Source organism: Papilio polytes, unplaced genomic scaffold, assembly GCF_000836215.1.
Source record: "Papilio polytes unplaced genomic scaffold, Ppol_1.0 DF823980.1, whole genome shotgun sequence".
Lineage (NCBI taxonomy): Eukaryota > Metazoa > Arthropoda > Insecta > Lepidoptera > Papilionidae > Papilio > Papilio polytes.
The window spans coordinates 2,447,553-2,469,646 of NW_013525224.1; the positions used below are offsets into that span (position 1 = coordinate 2,447,553).

General features: G+C 35.8%; 3 protein-coding genes across 3 annotated transcripts; 1 reads left to right on the forward strand and 2 right to left on the reverse strand.

Moving 5' to 3' along the window:
- Window positions 1-629: 629 nt before the first annotated feature.
- On the reverse strand, window positions 630-16,657 carry LOC106101554. The gene is made up of 15 exons (XM_013280804.1): window positions 16,485-16,657; window positions 11,395-16,332; window positions 10,837-11,314; window positions 10,628-10,731; window positions 10,448-10,549; window positions 10,296-10,371; window positions 9,510-9,660; window positions 8,879-9,117; window positions 8,227-8,456; window positions 7,518-7,650; window positions 6,957-7,125; window positions 6,136-6,324; window positions 5,553-5,748; window positions 3,321-3,430; window positions 630-2,227 (listed from the first exon to the last, which is right to left on the reverse strand). Exons 2-15 carry the CDS (start codon window positions 16,302-16,304, stop codon window positions 1,881-1,883), a joined length of 7,434 nt encoding a protein of 2,477 aa, XP_013136258.1. The 5' UTR covers window positions 16,305-16,332; window positions 16,485-16,657; the 3' UTR covers window positions 630-1,880.
- A 747-nt stretch (window positions 16,658-17,404) lies between these two features.
- LOC106101595 (N-alpha-acetyltransferase 20) lies at window positions 17,405-18,724 on the forward strand. The gene is made up of 5 exons (XM_013280882.1): window positions 17,405-17,709; window positions 17,783-17,898; window positions 18,039-18,168; window positions 18,315-18,451; window positions 18,609-18,724. Exons 1-5 carry the CDS (start codon window positions 17,657-17,659, stop codon window positions 18,692-18,694), a joined length of 522 nt encoding a protein of 173 aa, XP_013136336.1. The 5' UTR covers window positions 17,405-17,656; the 3' UTR covers window positions 18,695-18,724.
- Window positions 18,725-18,840: 116 nt separating this feature from the next.
- On the reverse strand, window positions 18,841-21,928 carry LOC106101594 (protein crooked neck). Its single transcript, XM_013280881.1, has 5 exons — window positions 21,765-21,928; window positions 21,509-21,694; window positions 21,102-21,217; window positions 20,640-20,796; window positions 18,841-20,480 (listed from the first exon to the last, which is right to left on the reverse strand). The coding sequence occupies exons 1-5, from the start codon at window positions 21,801-21,803 to the stop codon at window positions 18,888-18,890; spliced, it is 2,091 nt and encodes a 696-aa protein (XP_013136335.1). The 5' UTR covers window positions 21,804-21,928; the 3' UTR covers window positions 18,841-18,887.
- Window positions 21,929-22,094: the final 166 nt, after the last annotated feature.

A 22,094-nucleotide genomic window follows, 5' to 3' on the forward strand; every position in this document is an offset into this window, starting at 1 on the left:
CTACCATATAGCATCAGAACTATAACCGCTTACAAACAAAGAATCATGTATTTATTTGTTAACTCAAGAATCACGTGAGAAAACAATTGCTTTCATACTAAGATATTTCGTATATTGATTCTTGTGTCTGATTAACGGCTGAAATAGTTCTATGCTTTTGTGCATCGAATTATTGTTCAAGTTTAGCTCCTGCCGTGAAAAAGTATTAGCGCCCAATTTATATTTTAATTTTATCTTATATCCATAGATATATAACCTATAGATTAGGCAATTTAAAGTCTAATCGAGATTTTCGATATAAAATATAATGCTGTAACAATTTACTCTAACAAAAGATCTCCGGAGACGTTATTGTGCTCTGGTTTTGGTCTGCATTGGTTATATACCTATGGTTATCATTTACAATAAATAATTTCTTAATAATGAAAATAAACATATACCTCTGAGTTAAATAATTTATTTGATTCTCTATAGTAATTCTATATTTATTGGGCTTATATAATTTTCCAGGATAAATGAATAAATTATATAATATAAGTTTTAGCGTATGTGTTTTGTACTTCGAGAATAAAACGAAACGCTAGTCTTTAGAGCAAGTCTTGGCTTTTAGTATAATACGAGTATATATGATTAAGTTATGGTAAACTATATTGTGTCAAGTTCCCGTGAAATTACATTGATGTATCGAAACATGTTTCTTTAAAGAAAAGAATAAGAATGTTTTGATACAATTGTTTTCATCAGTGGAAGACCACGGTTACGCAAATAATTGTTACGATTAGTTCTGACCAAAGATTGCGTTTCGCCTTAAATAAACATTTTGAGGAAAAGCTGCTGAAATTCGTTTGAACCAAGTTAAAATAAACTCCAAAGTATTCTTATAATTATAGTTTTAATTATTTAAACAATATCTTAATAAAACTTCGAATTGAAAGATATTGTGATGAAGTTGTTTCATTAGAAAAATTGTATAGACATCACAGTATGTTTTATAATCAAAAAATTAAATGGTGAATTTCAACATATCCTCTTATAATCCGTTATGTATGTATAATATAGGGGCATATTGTATACAGTTGTATCCATATAAACGTATAACTAAAATAAATACCTTATTAAGGAAAAAAATTAACAATAGTCTAAAATTAATCTATTCTCAAAAAAAAAAATGCGCTCTGTCTTCTTTTGAACATTTTTCAAATGATAACCAATTTTAAAACAAAATGATTGCATCACAAATGCATTAAAAGGCAGATTCATTTATAATATACAATTTATTTTCCAATTTTTGAGAAATCATGTGCAAATAGAACATAGGTCAGACATTACACAATATAAAACCATTCACAAAACGTATATAAACAACATGTCGATGACAAAACGATAATACATCCATTTAACGAAACATCATACGATTCAATCTCTTATATTTGACTCTCCTTAACATAAATAATTCACAAGGGATGCAAACATGATTTTTGCAGCAAACATAAAAAAACTATTAATAATAAAAAATAGTATGATTGCCCAGCTACCCACATAGTGAAGTTAGTATTAAGTTACTGTACATTTTACGTGTTAGTGACCTGCGAACTACGGCTACCTGACCGACCGCGGCCTCCGTCTGCACTCCGACAACTTACATATACATAGCCTACTAATTAAACGTATATTAATCAGATTTATGCAACAGTTTACCTTACAACCGTATTACCGAAGCGGATAAGAGTTATGTATAGACTAATAACAGCTAGATATATTACATTGTCAATATACAGTCACTCGCAGTGTCCGATGCACGAATGAAAATTAAGCCACGACGCACACTGGGCGGTCCGCCCTCACCACCTTGCACTATAGATAACACCGTAACACTACGTTCACTCCGCGCCGTCGGGCCGGTGGTCGGCGACGTCGAGCGGGTCGTTCACCTCCTCGGCCGCGTCGGAGACGTCGGACGCGTCGTCGGGACGCTCGGGGCGGTCGCAAGACTCTATCGTGTCGTCCGCGACGTCCGAGTTCTCAGAGACTTTGGAGGTCTGCCCGCGACTCTTCATGTACTGGCGGTGCGCGTATTTGTTGAAGCGACGCTTCGCCATGAACAGCGTGGCGATGGTGCGAGGCGCGAGGCGCACGGCGGCCGCGCGGGACGTGATGCCGCCGCGCCGGCAGTCCCCGCACGTGTAGTCCATCACCTTCAACTTGCTCACAGTCTGCTTAACGCAGTCTACGGAAAAAATTAAACACATTTACGTACAGTTTTCATTTATTCAATGACCTTGAACTCGGTTGTACTTGTTTCAGTGCAAAGTTTAGTGTGCAGTCTTAAACCGAGTTCAAAATCAGATATTGGCTAGAGATGCGTCTATAGCACACACAACTCGGCAGTTCTATTCGACTATTTGCGAAAGTTTTCTCCCGCGAATCTTACTATTTGCGTTCCGTAGTCAGCTATGTTCTAATCGAGGCAGATTATATGTATAGTGTATATATATCATGCGTTCACCCATACGTTTTGTCTAACAAATCTAACACAAAAATGAAGCATCATTATGATTTATATATTTAATATCTTCAACTGTAGCTTTATACATTAACCTTGTTTTAATTTAGTTTGTGGATATCTTTTTTCAGGTGGTGAATTTGTAATGGAAGTTAGCGTATAAAAAAGCACAAATTAATGTATTGTTACTCATTCCATAACATTCTAATGAACATCGGTATGCATGCACATGGATGTAAAGCAAATGAAAGCAAAAGCGTTAATATAGAGATATATTTCTTGCAATACTAATATAACTATTAAAGAAATATATCTTTATAATGTGAAATAATTAGATATGTATGACTAGTTATAAAAGGACACGTGAAGTTATCGGGCGATCTCTGAAATGTATCTTAGAAGGCTGTATAATGTTTTCATGCGATACCTCTTCAATGAAAGATTTTTTGCACCTTTTTTATTGAAAAAGTATTTTACGTAATAAAAATCAAATTTAAACTGTAACTTTGAGCATATAATTGACAATTTTAATGTTTAACAGTAATAGATTTTTCTATGGCGCAAATAATAGTGTGCTCTTACTAGCACAAATGAATATCACAAGTGTTGATTTAAAAAATTTAGTTGAAATCCTAATTTTGTTTAACGGGTTTTAGTTATACGTTTAAAGAAAATTGCTGTTTTTTTCGAAAAATCATTTTTTAAGGACAATTAAAATAGATTCAAGGTCATTTTACAACCAGCCAATAGCGTAGTGGGGCGGAGTCGGGGCGGGGCGAGCAAGGCTAGGAGCGTCTACTGCGTGCCGTTGACGTACCTTGATGCAGTTGCCTATCGCAGAGTTTACATATGACGAGCTGCATAGTCCCCTTAGGCCCGATGAAGGAGCGCTCGCACAGCGGGCAGTAGCGACCGATGCGATACGCCCTACGCACGCACACACACACACGGACCGCACGCGACAACCACCGGAACAGAAACACGACATTAGTGTCCACTGACAACAGCCGCCGGCCGCCAGCCGCGTACCGCAGCACACGTCACACGCTGCTTTTATTACTTCCCTTCTACCTCGCTTTTAAAATAAATATACCACGAAATATCCGTAATTTACAATCTTACTAATATTATAAACGCGAATAATAGAAGGTATCTCCAAAACGAATTACCAAATCTCGATTAAATTTGACATAGATGTAGAACATAGTTTGAAAGAACACAACCTACTCGGTGTTTTATTTCCGTGTTAATAAAAATCGTCGCGGTCTATTCGATGTCGATTGTGATAATGTACTAGGATTGAAATAGGAACCGAACTGAATTAGAAAATAAAACCTTACATTTTTACAACATTAACCATTTTTTCTTTACTACTTTTAGATACCTACGACAAATAACCTATCAGATTCATGAGATGTGAAACATATAAGTGCAAATGGGCATCATCAATGGGGCGGGGTAGTGACCGCCCTTAAGACGTAGCCTAAATCATAGACTTTCGACGCCTGCGCGAAAACGCGAAGTAGAATATATATTTTTGTATTTTGAAGCTATTTTATATTTATTACTTATATTAACGCACCAGTATAGGTAATTTTGGTAAAACTCATGCTTTTGTTGGTACACATATGTTTGTTTTTTGTACTTCTGTGTTTTGAATGGTTTTAAAATTACCATATAGTTCCGCTAAAATTTTATATGTAATGATTTAATTCGTAAAATACGCGTTGAGTCAGAAGGGAAGTAATAAAAATAGTCCAGTTAGTGAATGCGGTGAATTCGATGTAATTCTATGCCCGTGTTAGTTTTGTTTGAACAAATGATAGATGTTAGTGGGACACGAGGGAGCGATCCAGTCATCACCTAACAGCGATCGAAGGAACAAAAAGCTTAAACAAACCAATTAATTCTTTATAACACCTGAATGTTTTTAAAATCTAATGAATTCATTATCAATAGTAAAAATAGTAAAACAGAGAGTAACCATAACAATAAAACTGGCCACTACTGTTTCGCAAAAGAAAACTATCTGCCAAAGTTAAAAAAAAACACTAAAAAATTAAAAACAAAGGCAGTCAGTCTTCTAAACATTTGAAGGGGTGTAGCATGCAACATTACATAGCCTAATTCTTCTAAATAACAACATTGAAAGTAAATTTTGACATCAATCTAACCAATTAGTTGTTGGCCCGTACTTAGTAGAATTAGGCAGCCAACATTTGTGCGTAAGAATGCTGCGGGTCAGAGATGAGGGTCAAGGCTACGTAAGCATGGTCAGTGAGGTAGTTAGTACAACACGCACAGACAGGATAGTACAGTACAGTACAGTACAATATAGTACAGTACAGTACAGTACAAAGTACATCTACCAACGTTACAGCAACAAATAGTTCTGATAGGTCCACAATACGTCTTCTACTGCGCCCCCATTATCAGCCTGAATATATTGAATATTCTTAATCATTTTGTTTATAATTTTACTAATAACTATAAATAGTTATGCCTCACAATTTTCTTAATAATAAGTAAAAATATATCATGATGGGTTTTCCTTTTGTAATATTCCGGCAGCTAGTAAACTAGTCGTTTAGGAAAATTACGCCTAAATATTGAAATGATATTTTAATATCTTACAGCATCTTAGAACTTCAAATAAAATGTTTAAATGTTATTGCTTACATTTTGTAAGAAGTATTTATGAAGCCAAACGTTTCTAGTTCGTTTCAGTATTCGGACGCAATTATTTACGTATTTAAAACATGTAAATAATATCACAATTACAATAAATTTTGTAGTTTAATTTTACTGAATTACAAAAAGATTGTCACGAGTTTTATAATTAACTTCATGCCGAATAGTTCATAAAATTATGTTATAGTTTACTTGTTTTAAATGATTTCAAGAGTGTCAACTGAACTTATGAGTATTTGTGGTGTTCTCTGCTGGTCACATGTGGTGATCGTGGTGGTCGTGTGATGATAGTGGTGGTTGTGTAGTGATCGTGGTGGTTGTGTGTTGAGCGTGGTGGTTGTGGTTGTGGTGTACTGACCTGGCGCAGGGCGTGCAGAGCGAGTGCGAGTAGAGCTTGTGTCCGCCGGGGCCGCGGCGCGTCTGGTGGTGCCACTCGGGGGGCGCGCCGCCGCACGCCGCCTCGCCCCCGCCCCCGCCGCCGCCGCCCCCGCCCCCGCCCGGCTCGCGCGCCCCGCACGACTTGCACACCGCGCACTCCGCGCAGTGCCAGCGACCTGTAAACATCTTTGCTATTAAATACAAGCCAATAATCATTAACATAAGATTTAGTTTGCCTACCCTGGAATCGGAGTACAAAATTAATAATTCTCAGGTAACATAAATTTTAAACCATAAATGGTAGATAGATTTGTTAAAAAGTATCACCGAAGCAATATTTTATAGCCTAGTTTATTCTTGTATGAAATTAATAGAATATGAGTACAAATTATGAACAATGGTGATTGTGCTCAACGTATAAAATAACAGACACTGTACATACATATCTATACTATGTTATAAAGAGAAAAGATTTGTATTTTTGTTTGTATTGAAATAAATCAAAAACTACCGGAGCGATTTTAATAATTGTTTCACCATTAATATGTGTATGGGCGACTTACCGCTGGGCACGTGCCGCAGGCCGACGCAGTAGATGTGGAAGCCGCGGTCGCAGAGGTCGCAGAAGAGCATCTTGTCGTCGTCGGCGGGCAGGCGGCAGGCGCAGCACGTCTTGCACTCGGCGCACTGCCACGCGTACTCGCGGCACTTGCGGATCGTGTCCGCGCTCAGCTCCACGCACCCGGGGTGCACTGCAATACACAAATAACACATATCATTGTTGCTTCTTCTTCTTAAGGTCCCTCTCCGAATAGCGAAGGTGGGCAGTCAGCTCTCCAAATTTAACTTTATCTCTTGCGAGGCGAAACAGTTTAGCGGCACTCGCAATTTCTGTCCACTCTCGGATATTGCGTAACCACCATTTCTTTTGACGACCAACACTCCTTGTGCCGACAACTTTTCCCATCAAGATGAGTTGGAGGAGATCATATCTGTCATGCCTGAGCACGTCGCCGAGATACGATACTTTACGATTGTTGATTACTATCACTACAATTTATTTATAAAGAATACTGAAAACATATCATCTTCCTCTATCCCACTGACCTAGGGTCGGTACATATATTTGTCCTCCACATAACTAACATCCGTTACTTCAGTCATCACCCATTTCTTGATTATGTCAACCATGAGGATTTTGAAGATCATAAGGACATATCTCTTTTTAATAAATAACATTTTATTTCACTCGCCATCAGAACCATCAATTGACAAGGAAAATGACTTTATTTAATACTTTCGTTTACATCCACGACGAAAAGTATTTCTTTTTAGTACATTAAATAAATTACAGAAAGGGTATAAAGTGGGAGAGAGTACTCACGTTTAGCATTACAGTTGGCGCAGACGAGGAACCTCTCGTGCGTGTACTTGCGGTTGGCCTCAATGCGCAGGCCGCACGCGCGGCACGTGTCCGCCTCCTCCTCGCGCGCGCCCCCGCCCCCAACCTCGCCCTGCTGGCTGCTGCGCTTCGTCTTTGTCAACTTTTTACGCTAAAATATACAATTTAATTAAAAAAATCCAACATTTAAAAAATATGTTATCTAATAATTTTATCTCAAAAAATGATAAACAAGAAGAAAGAGAAAAGGAAGGAAGTATCCCCCACTCAGACGTCCTCTCCTTCGTCAAATCCAAACCTTGCTTAATTTTTCACATAAGAAAAAGGTGGGAATAAATTAAGTCTCCAGCATAACCTAATCTAGGTCATTAACAATATTACTGCTACACTTAGCATTTTTACATGGTTGTTGTTGGTCTTTGATGGTGAGTTGATTGTGTTAAAGGATTGCCTTTAATGTTATATCTCATACTAAATCTATACTATGAGGTGCTGAATGCGGTGGTTGATGTATCAAAATGAATAGTAAATATTAGTTGAAACCTTAGGCGGGTGTATATCGACGTCGGTGTCGTCGGAGGAGGAGTGGTCGAGCCAGTCGGGCTCCGAGTCGGAGCTGGACTCCGCGGAGACCACCGCCGGCGGCGCCGCCAGCGCAGTGTTCAACGGGAAATATCTGTTTGAACAAATTACATTAGTAGAGATGTAGAGGCGGCGACTGATGGCTCGTTTGTCACCTTACACTATAAAAATGTTCTAAGCAGGATCACTCTATCTTATTTATTAATTTACTATGTCATTAGTGTTCTATTTAAAATTCATTTATTTTCACCTGCAATTTAAAAGTCGTTTAATAAACTTTCTTTCGAGACTTTCTTACACCTAATTCCTACTAGGCTAATAATATAGTTTTTTCTTTTTATATTATAAGGTGGCAAACAAGCAAGTGGCCACCTGAATGCGCTGAAATGGCGAAGCTACCGCTGCCCATAGACATCCTCTATTGCAGTGGCGTTGCCTACCCTTAAACGTCAGAGGAGACGCACATAAAGATCCATCTTTTCCTCTAACGAAAATGGTGGGAAGGGAAAGGGACTAAAATTAGGTCTCCAGCACCACACTCATCAGACAAAACGCGGAACTCCTCCCACTTCACGTCTGTCTTCTGTGTGTTCGTGGTATTGCGGTGGGCGAGCCGACCTAAAACGGGCTCTACCAGTGTAAAATGTGCATTTAAGAGTGAAGGAGGTACCTGAGTTGTTCAGCGGAGTAGATCCTGTAGCAGTGCTGGTACTGTCCGGGCAGCAGCGCGAGGGGGTAGAAGCCGAGCGGCGGGCGCGCGCGCGGCGGCGGCGGCGGCGGCGGCGGCGCGCGCCGGCGCAGCAGCGTCAGCGACTGCAGGTCCGCGCACGCCGGCCGCCGCACGGAGTTCAGCCGCGCGTTCCACTCGCTGGCCGATGCTATCGCAGCCGCTGCCATCTCCTAACACACATTTTGTAGGTTTTTTTTAGTTTTTAAAAGAATAGACAACGACATTTACATATGTAACGTCTTAAATGATAAAGCCACCTGTACAAGGCAATTAACCAGCATGATGTTGGAAGTTAGGGAGTGTTGCTTTCAAAGTAAATTGTCTAACAATAGTCTCAGTATTAATCCGTAAGTGTTAAAAACTTAAGGTTAAATAAAATAAGCCTATTATAAGTAGCACCAACAATACAATGTTCTGGTCATTACAAGCTAATTTGAAAAAAGATTCATTGTTATTAACTTCATATTAGTTACAGTTTGATAGTTAATCAATAAAAAAATGAATCAATCCTATGTTTCTTGCTGTTATTAACTTATTAGGATAAAATGAAAAAAAAAAAAGAGCAAAAACCTTTCCAGTGTCTAAAGTTTACCTGTCTAGCTTTCTCTGGATCGACTTTCGGTGGTTCCGGTTTTTGCTCCACTGGTTTCGGTTCCGGTTTCACATCAACCTTCTCCTCCTTCACCTCCTCCACTTTGACTTCTTCCACCGTCTCTTCCGTTGGTTCGGAGATCTGTTTCCTACATTGATGAGACCGGTAGTCTTCATATTTGTGCGGGTAGTCGGAAAGCATTATGTCCAAAACGTCACTTGCGTCTACTGCTGTTATACCTGTTAAAAAAATTGGTTACATCTGACTGTGGGTTTACATTATGCAAACATTTAAATAACAAAATATTGATTCCTTTGAATATCTTTGAAAATACAGTATTTAAAACATTTTACTACTTTTTTTATTGTATAGAAGAATAAAAATTACTTTATCTACATTAGAAAGCGCTTAATTTAGAAGATGTATCTTACTTGATAACTAAAATTAATCTCTAAAACAATCTCCCACAAAGAATTACATACTGGGGGGTATTAACCTTGACATCAACCTCTTATAAAACCAGATGTTGTCAACATTCAATGAGCTATAATAAATTATTAAATTAAATGCAAAACTTATATCTCCACTAAGTGACTGTTGTGTTATGTCTGGTATTAATGTTGACACTTACCAAGATCGCAAAGTGCTTCCGTGACAAGTCCTTTGCTGAGTACATAGTCTCTTTCTTCACCACTTATTGTTCTTCTTTTTAATTCTGGATACCGCCGTTTGAAACTTTTAACTCCAAGGAACATTGCAACTTGTTCTTGAATCATCATTACCTGAAAAAAATGTTAATACACTCAAGTAAAGATTCACAAGCAAGATTTAAAAAGTAAAATTCTAAAATCATTTTAAATCTATCACCATAATCTATCAAATAGTCATGTATCAATATAAATAGAAATCAATTATTATTTATTCTATGGATATTTAAATTCCTTAAAAAAATTATGCTGATAATAATGTACATAAAATATTGTGGGGATGTAAATGAAGTTGACAGTAAAAACTAAATGTAAAAATAAAATAAAAAGTCCTATGTTTAAAATATTTTTTTACCTGAAATGAGATGTGTTAACAATATTTAACAATGTTGTTTACATTTAGTTTTGAGCAGTTAATGAAGTTTCTTCAAACTATTTTAAGATATGATTTATATGTTTACATCTGATAAACTGACTATTAAGTTAATAGCCTCAATAGATTATTTGTCCAGTATTAGAAATAAACTTTATTTGAAAAATAATTTCTGATATCGATTTAACTCAAATTACCATTGCAATAATTTGAATTAAGTACAGGATAGACAGATAAACAGCAATATGTCATTCTTTATGTATGCCAATAGAGTTGGCACATCAGCAAAACAGTTTATTGTTTCTGACATGCCAAATAAATAAAATTTAATATTTACCTGATGTTCTGCAGCCGACTGTTCTGGAGGTGGCCAGGTGTACTCTTTGACATCAGCGGCAGTCCACTCTTTATTACTGTAAAACAAATTACCTTTTAAGCAACAATTTATATGAATTATGATTTACATATATAAAAAGTAACATTATATACCTGTCAAATAACTCTGCAAACTTTGACTTCTTTGTTTTACTACTTTCGTTTGTTGAACTCTTTACAGAGCTTTGTGAATCTTCGTCAAGTAAATGTGATGGCCTGCAATTGGAATAGACGAAAATGTATTAAAACGATGCATGTTTCAACATTTTAAAAATATCTATATTAGAGACTCACTTTGCAGGAGTGGCATTGTCATCCATCATACAAGTCTCCTCTTCAAATAATTGTACTGTTGTTGTCGCCGGCCCACAAACACGACCATATATCCCCATAGTTTCCTGAAATAAAGAAAACATTTAGAATACAAGAGAGTGAGTAAAATTATTAATAATGTTAACAATTAAATAATTGTAACTAATCTGTGTAATGCATTAGTACCTCACCTTCATGTACATGGCGCCGCGGCCCCCTCCCCGCCCCCGGCCGCGGGCGCGCGGCGAGCGGCCAGCTGCACGGCCCCGCCCCCCGCGGCTGCCGCGCCCGCCTCTCGTCCCGCGCCCCCGCCCTTCGTTCATTTCAGGTGACTTTAAATACGAATTTTCCAAATTGGGAAGTGTAGCATCAAGCACAACTTTTAATTCTGGGGCATCACTAAAGAGTTTCAAATCTCCCATAGATGAATTTCGTCTTCTACTACTAATAGGGGTCGAACAAGGCATTTTATCTAGGGCTTCGGTCATCCGCGGCAATTTTATTCTTGAACTAGTCAGATCTATAATTTCGGTAGTTTTTTGTTCTTTGAAAAATTTGTTAGCTGCATCCGTAACTGTCTCTGGTGTGTTGCTTGACGAGGTGTCTAGGCGTCGAGAGCCACGCCCGCGACCTCTACCTCTGGGTTTTGTCAATATCATGGGCCTATCCCTGAAAATGGTATTTAGATATTCAATCATATAAAAAAAATCTTATTAGAAAATAGTGTTTTAAAAGGGAATAAATTTTACCTTGATAAGCGTAAAGACCTTTGAGGTCTCTCCTCTAGGGCAGGAGTTGGCAAGACAATTTTGGCGCCTTCCGAAAGCGGGATTTTACGTGGTCGACCGCGCTTTTTTGGTTGTGGTGTAGAAGCCATCATCGAGGGGGTAGAATTAGGAATGTTGAAATTCTCATTGTGCACACTTGAGGGCGCCTTTAACCCACTCACTTCAAGAGGATCTTGTGACTCTGATGGTATGTTGAAGTCATGTAATTCAGAATTATCATTAAAAATTAATTCTGGTGCTTCTGAGTGGCTTTTTCCTATAGTTATAATTTCTACTCTGTCAGAGCTGCCTGTTGACGTACTGGATTCAAGTTCAGTTGTTATACTAGAATTCTTTTCTGAATGACACATATCATTAAAGGGCTTAACCTGTATTTTAGGTTGGAAGTTGGATAATATGTTGTGTAATTTAGAATTGCCATTTTTTGCACAGTTTTCATTTTTTAGGACTGTGTGATTGACAAGCTTTCCTCCTTGTTTAATTTCTAGTGAAAGTTTATTTGTTGGTGACAATTCTTCTGCTTTGTTTATAACAGGGCTCATAGATAATGATTTATTAGATAAAAGTTGTCCTAGTTTTAACCTTTTTGTTTCAAGCACTGATAGTTCTGGTTCTTTGTTGTGAGTTGGACTTGTAATTGCAGTGGACGGTCGTTTTATGATATTCTTTTTAACTAAGGGTGACTTGTCAGAATTTTCTACAATCCTAGAACTCCTTAATCTTTTTCCCAATTGTATTGTTGGACTGAGATTTACAGTTTGTTTCCTCCTGATGTTTATGATATTCTTTTTATTATTTTCATTGTCATTTATCTCATTTTGAGTGTTTTCTGTTGTATACATTTGTTGTTCTGGTCTTTTTGGATCCTCAGTGATTATTTTAGCAGATGCACCATGGTCAGTCTTATTTATTTTTAATATAATTCTAGGTGAATCTTGGCCTGAACTTTGATTAGTTATTTTTTCCGATACTGTTATTTCTAAGGGTTTTGATAAGCTTTCACTCAGTTCTTTAGAAACTCCTTGCATCATATTAACTTTAAAAGGAGTTTCAACTACTCCATCTTTTGAAGTTATGGTAATATTGCTGACTGCATCAATTTTAGAGCAAAGTTCAGTATTAGTTATGTCTTTACTGCTATTTGTAGTAAGTTCCTTGTTTTCTGAACACGGGGTCTTTGACCTTAAGGTGGGTGACAAGCAATTACTTGTAACAGATTTGCTTTCTTCAACATTACTTAAAACATCACTTTTTGTTTCCAGGAGTTTCTTCAATAAAGTACAATTTTGTATTGAAGGTGAATGTTGTTGCTTGTTAATAACTTTAGTTATAGTACAGTCCGGAGTCAAATTACTACCATCGTAATCATCTAATATTACAACATCATTAGTCTGATCACTTAATAATTTTACTTGACATGTCCCATCCAATTTATTAATGTTAGATTCAACTTTATTTATATCAAGAACTACATTTTCTTGAGATACTGTGGAGTCATATGTGATATTTTTCTTTATTTCAATGGTGACAGACTTTTCCATGGGTGCAATATGTGCATCAGTATCTGTTTCATTAGCTTTAGCAATACAGTTTTGTTTTGGCAATGGGGTCATGCTTCTCTGCACTTCTGTAACTTTTGTATCAACATTACTACATGTTTTTTCATCCATGGCAGAGTTATGTTCTGTACATTCAGTAGTTTTTATATTACCAGCCTCTTTGATGGGTTTTGTGGCCAGTTTAAAATTGGTTTTTGAAAGTACATTGTCATCTACACTGTTCATATGCATGTCTTTGTCTTCACACTTATCAGAATTGACAAGTTTTTCACTGCCACTTGTATCAACGGTTTTCATATTAATTTTCATAACCAGAGGTGGATTTTTAACTACTGCTTCTTCACAATCATCATTAACTTTGTGGACATCATCAGGTTTCAAAACAGGCTTAATATTTAGTTTAGTAACGACTGGTATGATAGAATTTCTATGCTCTAAGCTACGTAAACTCTCTTTTTTAGGTGATAGAGTAGAAGTATTTTCTTCTGGCTTTATGATAGGTTTTATATTAATTTTAGATACAACAGGAATATTGTCCACATTTGATATGCTAGGTCTTGATTCTTCTGTTTCACTTGGTCTTAAAATGGGTTTTATATTGATTTTGGTTACAACAGGTATGTTGTCTGTATTATCATCACTAGAATTTCCAGTTTCTGAGGATTGATTTTCGGAAACTTCATCTTTTGACATATCTTCATCTTCTGGCTTAATTATAGGCTTAATATTAATTTTCGTAACAACAGGTATATTATTTTCATCTAATTCAACTTTAGGATCACAGTCTTTTTCTTCCAATTTAACATCAGGCTTTTTTATTGGTTTTATATTTATTTTTGTAATTTTAGGTATCTCTATATCTTCTCTATTACAATCTATCTCATTATCTTTAGGTTTAATTACAGGCTTAATATTTAGTTTTGAAACTACAGGAACTTTATCCTCCAATTTTTCTGTTATATCTGTACTATCTGGCTTAGGAATTGGTTTAATATTAAGCTTAGTTACAGCAGGGATTTGTTCATAGGTTTCACATGAGCTCACTTTTTTTAAATGATCTGTATTTAAAATTGGTTTTATTGTAATTTTAGGTATGTGACGGTCTTTTCCCTCTATTGAGGTAAATGAGTCTGTTGATATTTTTAATTTTGGTATTTGTTGAATTTCCGTGTCACTACAAGTAGTACTATCCTTGGCAGCAGTGTCTGGTGGCTTGATAGGTTTGATTGTAAGCTTTGGACTAAGTGGCTGGCTGTCCGATTTTGCTACTGTTTTAATTGTTAACTTGGGTATTTTTTCAGTCTGAGAATCATCACTTTGAGTGATGACTAGTTTCAATGTAGGCAAACCATCTGGATCATCATTTTCATTATGTTGAATACCTTTTATGGTTAGTTTCGGTATATTTTTCTCTGTATAAAATTGCCCTTCGGCTTCAGTGCCAACTTTACCCAATTTAATAGTTACTTTTGGCACAACATCTGCCGGTCCTTGATCTGAAGCCGAAGCCTGATCTGATGTGCTTGTACTTTCATCGTTTTCTGAATATTCTGATTCAGATATTTCACTACTGCTAGATTTTCGATGTTCATCATTTATTTTTTCAGGTCTTTTAGGTATAGGTTTAATATTTAATTTTGTTATACATGGTATTTTTTCTTGGAAATCAGATTTGTTTTCTTCCTCTGAGGGTGGTCTAATTGGTTTTATTGTTAACTTCGGTACAGGAGGTTTAGTTTCCTCAGGTTTATTGCCTAATTTTATAGTGAGTTTTGGTACTTGTTTCTCTGATTCATTAACAATAATCAATTCATTATTAACAATATCACCGCAGCTGTTGTCATTTTTTTCTTCAGAGAGCTTTGTAGTTGACTCTGCTGTTTCACTTGTCAAAGATATATTTAACTTTATTGATGGAATTTTCTTCAGATCTGTCAGACTTTCTTCTGGTTCTATCTTGTTACTTGAACATTCATTTGGTTGTTTCTCGGTATTATTTTCTTCCACAGAACTTTCATTCAATGTTATTGTTGGTATATTAGGTGTGTTTGGAACAATGTCTATGCTAATCATATTATTATCCGATATTTCATTGTCAATATCTGATTTTGATGTGCTTATTACATTTAATTCTGAAGTAGATTCATTTGGTAGGATTTCAGATGTTGATTGACATTGATCCCTAACAGGTGATTTCTTTACATGGGAATTATCTCTATAACTTACTTGGGGAAGTACTTTTTGTCTAATGAGTTTAATTTTTTTAGTAGGACTTGATGTTTCTGCTTTGCAGATACTAATTTCGCTTACATTTCTAATCTCATCTGGCTTAACATTACCATATACAGGTGGCACCGCATCTGATGAACTGGACACATCTTTGACAACACACTCGCTACTCGATTGTTCATGAACTTCTACATTAATACTTTGCAGGTCCACTGTAGAGGACACAGTGGTATCAGGACGGCGGTCACTCGGCGCTGGCCTCACGAGGCGCCGCCGCAATGGTTTTGTCACACTTTCCTCAACTGGCACTCTATCACTTAAACTAGTGTCACTTGATGAACATTCCGCACTCCCTATAACAACATTGTCTTGGATATCACTGGACGTAACACATTTCACTGTCCGTTCACATGTTTCCTCATTCTTATCAGAAACACTTTGGTCTGTTTGCACAACACTGCTGGCAGGAATACTAGGGTTTGGGCTGCTGGGAATCGACACAGAATAGGAATCTTCAGTGTCATGAGAAGTTGTTGGCTCTGCATTGTTTTCACTTACTGTTAATTGACATGTCTCTGACAAATCGCCAATTTCTCTCAATAAATTGTTTGATGAACTGCCACTACTAACTTCTTCTTTTGGAATTTCTTCGTCTGTTTTAGATATTACTGCCTGTTCAGAAAATGATGGTTGTGTTAGGGTATGTTCAGACTCACTGTGAGATGTTTGTATTTGCTCATCTAATCGATCGTTAGATTGACATTTTGGAGCACATTCAACCATCTCCACTGTAAGTGGGACACGTTTAGGAGCCCCAGGACCGTCAACAATTTCATCGATCATGTCGAGGATCGCTTCAGTGCTAGTGTTGACGTCTTGCGTCGATGGCGAAGGAACGCTATCGCCATCGAAATTATCCTCAGACATCGCGGGAGTTTTGCAGGAATCTCGCGCTTCCGATGAATCTTGCTGTAAACTACTAGTTGCACAGATGTCCTCAGCTTGCCCGATATCTTTTTCCCGCGCCGATAGGCGGCGGGAAGTGTTTGTTGCGGTTCCCGCATCATCTTCTGAACTCTCCATTATCTACTCTTTTGCGACGCTGTCATATCTGAAATATAAAACGCTCGCTGGGTGATATTTACGTTACGAATGGGTAACCTGTCGACGTGCGAGCTTGACAAACCACAGGCACCATTCTAATTCACCATAACGCTACAGAAATTTGTTCACAGAGTTCATGGTGTCGATTATTGTACCTACACATGTACTTTATTTTCATATTCACAACGTTTACGTGTCGCCCGAGTACACACGGGGTCTCGAAAACTAATCATTCAACAGCGTAAACCGGCAAACAAAAAGCTTGTATACGCCATTTTTAAAACCAAAGACATGGCAGGTTTGGCTGTACGAGCCAATAAAAAATATCTTATACGGACAATTCGGCCATTGTCGTGTTGGTAAACTGCAAGAAGCCCATAGATCGCTCCACTTGAGCTTTTTAGCTTGTAGAAGAGTAATAAATATGCTTTTAGACATGTGGTAAAACGAGTAGGATAATAGCTCTCAAACATTAAATTGATTTTTTCATATGGCAATGATATTGTTTTGGTTCAAAGTGTTGACAGCTTACAATCTCGTTTCGTCACTTTTCATCTATAATGTTGTCTGTAAATCGTTAAATGTAACATGTAAAATGATTAAAAACAAGCGTCATCGAGTTTATTTTGTAATAAACAAATATTTCGCCCTACATAAATTATAGTACTTCATATTACATCTTAAATTTATAAAGTTTTTAAATCAACAGATCTTGAGAAAATGTATAATTATTTTAAGTAAGGAAATAAAAGGAGGACGAGGAGAGAAAGATGATATCATGGCGTGTGTTGCAGCAGAAACGGAGATTGTGGATCCTTATGAATTTTTGTACTTCTGGTTAAGCTATACTACCTATACTATACTATACCTACGTGCTATTACATTATATGTTTAATAACTTAAGTATGGTGATAATTAACACCTGCTATTGGACCATAAATAATTGTATATCTCTTATTCAAGGAAAAACATATTATGCACAAAAACTTTTATTTACAAATTAGCGTTAATTAATGCTTGAAAATGCTATTTTCATTGGAAACAATTAGGCAAAAATCTTTGGTTTCGGTAGCAAATTAAAAGTTGTCGCATTTTAGTCTTTCATTAAAGACCTAAGCAAAGGGTCTATAAAGGGATACTTGGGGATACCTACAAAAAATCTTATTTATTTCAAATTCTTTGTGTCTTTGTCTACTGCGCTTTTTGACGTAAAAATATAACCAAACTTTTATTTGATTATTTTGACAGCTTTCAACTCCAACAGCACCTCAACATATTGTTATAAATAGCATCTTTTTTAACAATAAATACTTAAACATTGGAGTAAAGCTATGACGACTATCCGGCCCTTTACTTGTGAAGATATGTTATACTTTAACAATGTGTTAGTACATTAAAAATAAATTTTTCATTTTTATTTACATTGAGATGAGTTAAAATTTTCTTTTATTTTACAGAAATTTAGATCCCCTTACTGAGACCTATGGTTTGTCATTTTACACACAATACCTAGCACATTGGCCGGAATATTTTCAAGTTGCAGAATCTCCTAGTGGTGAAATAATGGGCTATAGTAAATATCTTTAATGTCTATACCTCTCTGAAGATTTTTTGTTACACATTTGTTATGATTTAGTCTCCTATTTAAGCATATAATGTTTAACAAGTAATGTTGTGTTCATGTTTAAACTGTATGTATAATTTTTATTTCAGTAATGGGAAAAGCCGAAGGACACGGTGAAAACTGGCACGGTCATGTAACAGCTTTAACTGTCAGTCCTGATTACAGAAGGTTGGGTTTAGCTGCTACTTTGATGAATTTACTTGAAGAAGTGTCTGAAAAGTAAGTATAGTTTGTTAAGGGTGTTTGCCCATTGGCCCAACAGGAAAGACCCATACAGTTTTAATTTAAATTATTCTATGTGACAACAGTTATTGCTACATTAGGCTTGAAATATTTCAAAATAATAAGTGTAATTTGATTTCCAGGAAAAAGGCTTATTTTGTTGATCTGTTTGTGAGAGTCAGTAACAAAGTAGCAATCAACATGTACAAAAATCTTGGATATATTGTATATAGAACTGTATTAGAATATTATTCCGGAGACCCTGATGAGGATGCTTATGGTAAATTAATAGTTTTAGCTTCTTATTACAATAAATATTACATTAGCAAAGAATAATTTAATAATGTAATTAAATTGAGAATCATTTACTTAAATTACATTGATCTTTTTAAAATGATATAAGTTATGTTTTAAATTTATAAACAATTTGTTTTCAGATATGAGAAAGGCTTGCTCAAGAGATGTGAATAAAAAATCTGTTATTCCTTTATCACATCCAGTTAGACCAGAAGATGTCGATTGAAATATTATCAAAATATATGATTTAATAACATACTTTGTTTCCTTGTTAAATTAAAGTGTATATATTACCAGAAGCAACGATGAATGTATTGGAATGTTAGCCAATACATCATTGGTTCTGGTAATCTAAATTAAAATTATGAGAAATCTAAATGAAATGTTCATATATTGCCATACACATTTATTAGTATTGTTCAAGACTTATGTGTATCATCCAATTCTGGAGTGCATGGTGACTCATCACCTTGGCTTTCCTCTGCATTATTTGATGGTTCCTCTTCAACTTCTTTTTGTTTGCGCCAATTTTTAGCGGCTGCTAGCAATTTAAGATTCGGTCTGACCATTTCATCTTCAGGGAATATGTAATCAAATACTTCCTCCCAACCTTCTTCCACTCCAGTTTCGCTGACGATCTTTTGTCGCTTTTTGACTCTTCTAGGCATTTTAGACAAGACCTTTTCAAGTTTTGATTCTTCACCAATTTCCACTTCGAAATCTTTCCAAGCTTCTAAAAGAAGAACTCTTGACTCCTTTTCTCCTGCACTCCGAAGGCTATCATTTGCTCGTTCATAAATCCTTCTTGCCAAATCAACATTAATATTATCAGGATTTTCTGCATTAAGTTCAAATTTAGCATATGACAACCAAACTTTCACATGTACAGTTCTTTCCAATAACCTTTCGTACAGTTGTCTAGCCTTTTCTGTTTCACCTTGGGATACTTCAAAATCAATGTAGCTTTTCCACAACAACTCTGGCATATCTAATCTTGGCTGGGAGACTGCTATTTCATAAATAGCTCGAGCTCTGTCTATGTCGCCAAGCAATGTCTCCAATTCCGCAAATTTAATCCATGTTATACAATTTTCAGGTCCATACTCTAGAAACTTTTGGTACAATATTCTACATCTATCAAATTCTCGCAATTGGATTTCTAAATCAATATATCCTCTGTATAATTTATCTCTGGGACATATCCCTAATGCCATTCCTAATGTCTTTCTAGCTTGTTTTAGGTTTTTACATCTTACTTCTAATTGTGCATACATTAACCAGATCTTGGAAAACGTAAATATTTTGTGAGGAATGAGCTCTAAACAAGTTCTGTATACTTGTCTGGTCCTTTCTATATCTTCTGCTTCCAATTCTTCATACAAAGCGTAATTAATCCACAAGTAAATATATCGCCGCCAGAATTGTTTGTCTTTTGATGGTGGTACATTAGCTATTGCTCTTTCATATGTATCCCTTACATCATCCACATTTCCTTCATTTTCAACAAGGCGTATATAATCAAACCAAGCATCATAATTTGTAGGATTTTCTATTACTTCTTGCTCATACATATATTTCCTCTTGTTTACTATCACATCTTCAATTCCAGACCTATCTCCATATTTCTTCTCGTGAATTGTGTATGCTTTATACAATTCTTTGTTCTTATCTTTTGGAATATGGTCTAAGGCATATTTATATATGACCCTTGCTCTATCATGTTCTTTTTGATTTTCTTCAAATTTAGCAAAAGCTATAAACAGTCTTTCATCAATTTCTTCATCTCCAAAGAACTCCACTGCTCTTTCATAAACCTTTCTTGCACTATTGATGAATCCATGATTTTCTTCAAATCTAGCATACTTTATCCAGTGCTTTACATCAGGATGGACCATGACGAATCTTTCGTAGATTTGTCTCGCTCTATCCAGTTCCTTGTAGCGCAATTCAAAGTTGATGTATGTTTGCCAAGCTTGTTCATCTGGTTGCCATTCCATCCAACGCTCAAATACCTACAATAAACAAAACTTTTTAAATGCGAATTTGAGGCAAAAACAACTGCTAATATGGAAAATCTTAAACTGTGTAGATATTAGTGTATAATAGTGATTAAATTAAAAACTTAATTTGGTTGGGTTATATTTTATATTTCTTACAAAATAAATACTCACTTGTCTTGCTCCAGCAACATTCTCCAACATTTCTTCCATATATGTATACTTATACCAGAACTGTGATACTCTTGGTAATATTGTCACACCTCTGTCCCATAAGTTACGAGCATGGTTCACCTGTCTGTTACGCATTTCCATCTCTGTGTACTTAAGCCTGTAATATAAAAGTAAAACTCTATCAGACTAGATAGTACAGAACATTATAACACAAATATAGGGAATAGTGCACAAACTTGATATAAACTATCAACAACCGCCCTTAAGCAGTATTCTTCTTATCAGAGTGGCTACTAGCCTTGCACATTATTTAAAGAAATGGCATATCCCGTAATCTCTATTTACCTTTGAGAGATTTCTTTGTTCAAAAGTTTACTGTTTTATTTTTCAGTCCAGTTAAATTTTTCTCAATCACCTGTAGTTTATATATTTCAAATAAATTGTAATTATTCTTATACATACCATAGAGTAACATTTCTATGATCCACATCCAAAGCCCGCTCGTAAATTGAACGGGCTCTCTGTATCTGTTTCTGTGACTCCTCCCATTGGGCATATTTTAACCAATTGCCGATTACCTGAATACAAAAAAATAATATAAGTATAGAATTAGAATGATAATACATTTTCACAATATTTAATTCAAATAGCCAAGTTTACTTTTTAAAAGGCAAAAATGTCAGCCATTTATCTTAAGTTCTAGTAATAAAATATAGCTAAAATAACCAGTGATATGTAAATAAAAACAAAATTTAAATTTAAGACATTAAAATTAGAGAAATGCCTGATTCTAATGGACAGTTCTTGGCTATGATAGAATTACTTTGTGATATGTAGTAAATCATTAAATAACTGAATTTATATCTCACCTGTCTATTTTTACGTATATTATCCTCGAATGCTTTCCGTTTACGATGCTGATAGTCTCTAAGCTCTTCTGGGTCAGAAATCTTCTGCTTTGGAGGTGGGGGTAAGATCTCCAAATCTCGTTCCTTAGCTTCTCGTAACAGTTGTTCAGCTGTTATTTGTATTTCTGCAGGTGCTTTGTTTTTGACCTGAAAGATTAAAAAAATATTAAGCAAACTTATGAACAAAAGAGGTTAAGGAAATAATAGTTTATCTTACTTTGGCCACTTTGGGCATTTTTGTGGCTTTTCCTTCCATTGTGATATCTTGTTATAATGCTTTATAATACAAGTTTCGCTTATAATATATCCAAAAACTCAAATCAAATAGTATCGAAATCTAAAATTCTGAAATTGTCAAACATAAACCAAAAAACCAACACAACAAAACCAAAGAATATGTCGATGTCGATGTCGAGATTTTGTATTATAATGTTGCTTACACCATTAATAATATAGACAAAGACAGCAATTTTAAAAAGTGAATTAAAAAAACCCTTTTCCTTGAATAAAATGGGATTTCATAAGTTTCATACTTTTACGGCTGGTA

What these genes read in the sequence shown, in the direction of transcription:
- LOC106101554 (XM_013280804.1), bottom strand. Translation starts at nt 16,304, where the DNA reads ATGGAGAGTTCAGAAGATGATGCGGGAACCGCAACAAACACTTCCCGC. An exon ending in CCTGCGGCACGTGCCCAGCG is followed by an intron (nt 5,749 to 6,135) that starts GTAAGTCGCCCA and finishes AGATGTTTACAG; the next exon opens with GTCGCTGGCACTGCGCGGAG. An exon ending in CTCTGCACGCCCTGCGCCAG is followed by an intron (nt 3,431 to 5,552) that starts GTCAGTACACCA and finishes GTGCGTGCGTAG; the next exon opens with GGCGTATCGCATCGGTCGCT.
- LOC106101595 (XM_013280882.1), top strand. Translation starts at nt 17,657, where the DNA reads ATGACGACTATCCGGCCCTTTACTTGTGAAGATATGTTATACTTTAAC. An exon ending in ATGTTATACTTTAACAATGT is followed by an intron (nt 17,710 to 17,782) that starts GTTAGTACATTA and finishes TTTATTTTACAG; the next exon opens with AAATTTAGATCCCCTTACTG. An exon ending in CTTGAAGAAGTGTCTGAAAA is followed by an intron (nt 18,169 to 18,314) that starts GTAAGTATAGTT and finishes TTTGATTTCCAG; the next exon opens with GAAAAAGGCTTATTTTGTTG.
- LOC106101594 (XM_013280881.1), bottom strand. Translation starts at nt 21,803, where the DNA reads ATGGAAGGAAAAGCCACAAAAATGCCCAAAGTGGCCAAA. An exon ending in ATATACGTAAAAATAGACAG is followed by an intron (nt 21,218 to 21,508) that starts GTGAGATATAAA and finishes TTTTGTATTCAG; the next exon opens with GTAATCGGCAATTGGTTAAA. An exon ending in CATAGAAATGTTACTCTATG is followed by an intron (nt 20,797 to 21,101) that starts GTATGTATAAGA and finishes TTTATATTACAG; the next exon opens with GCTTAAGTACACAGAGATGG.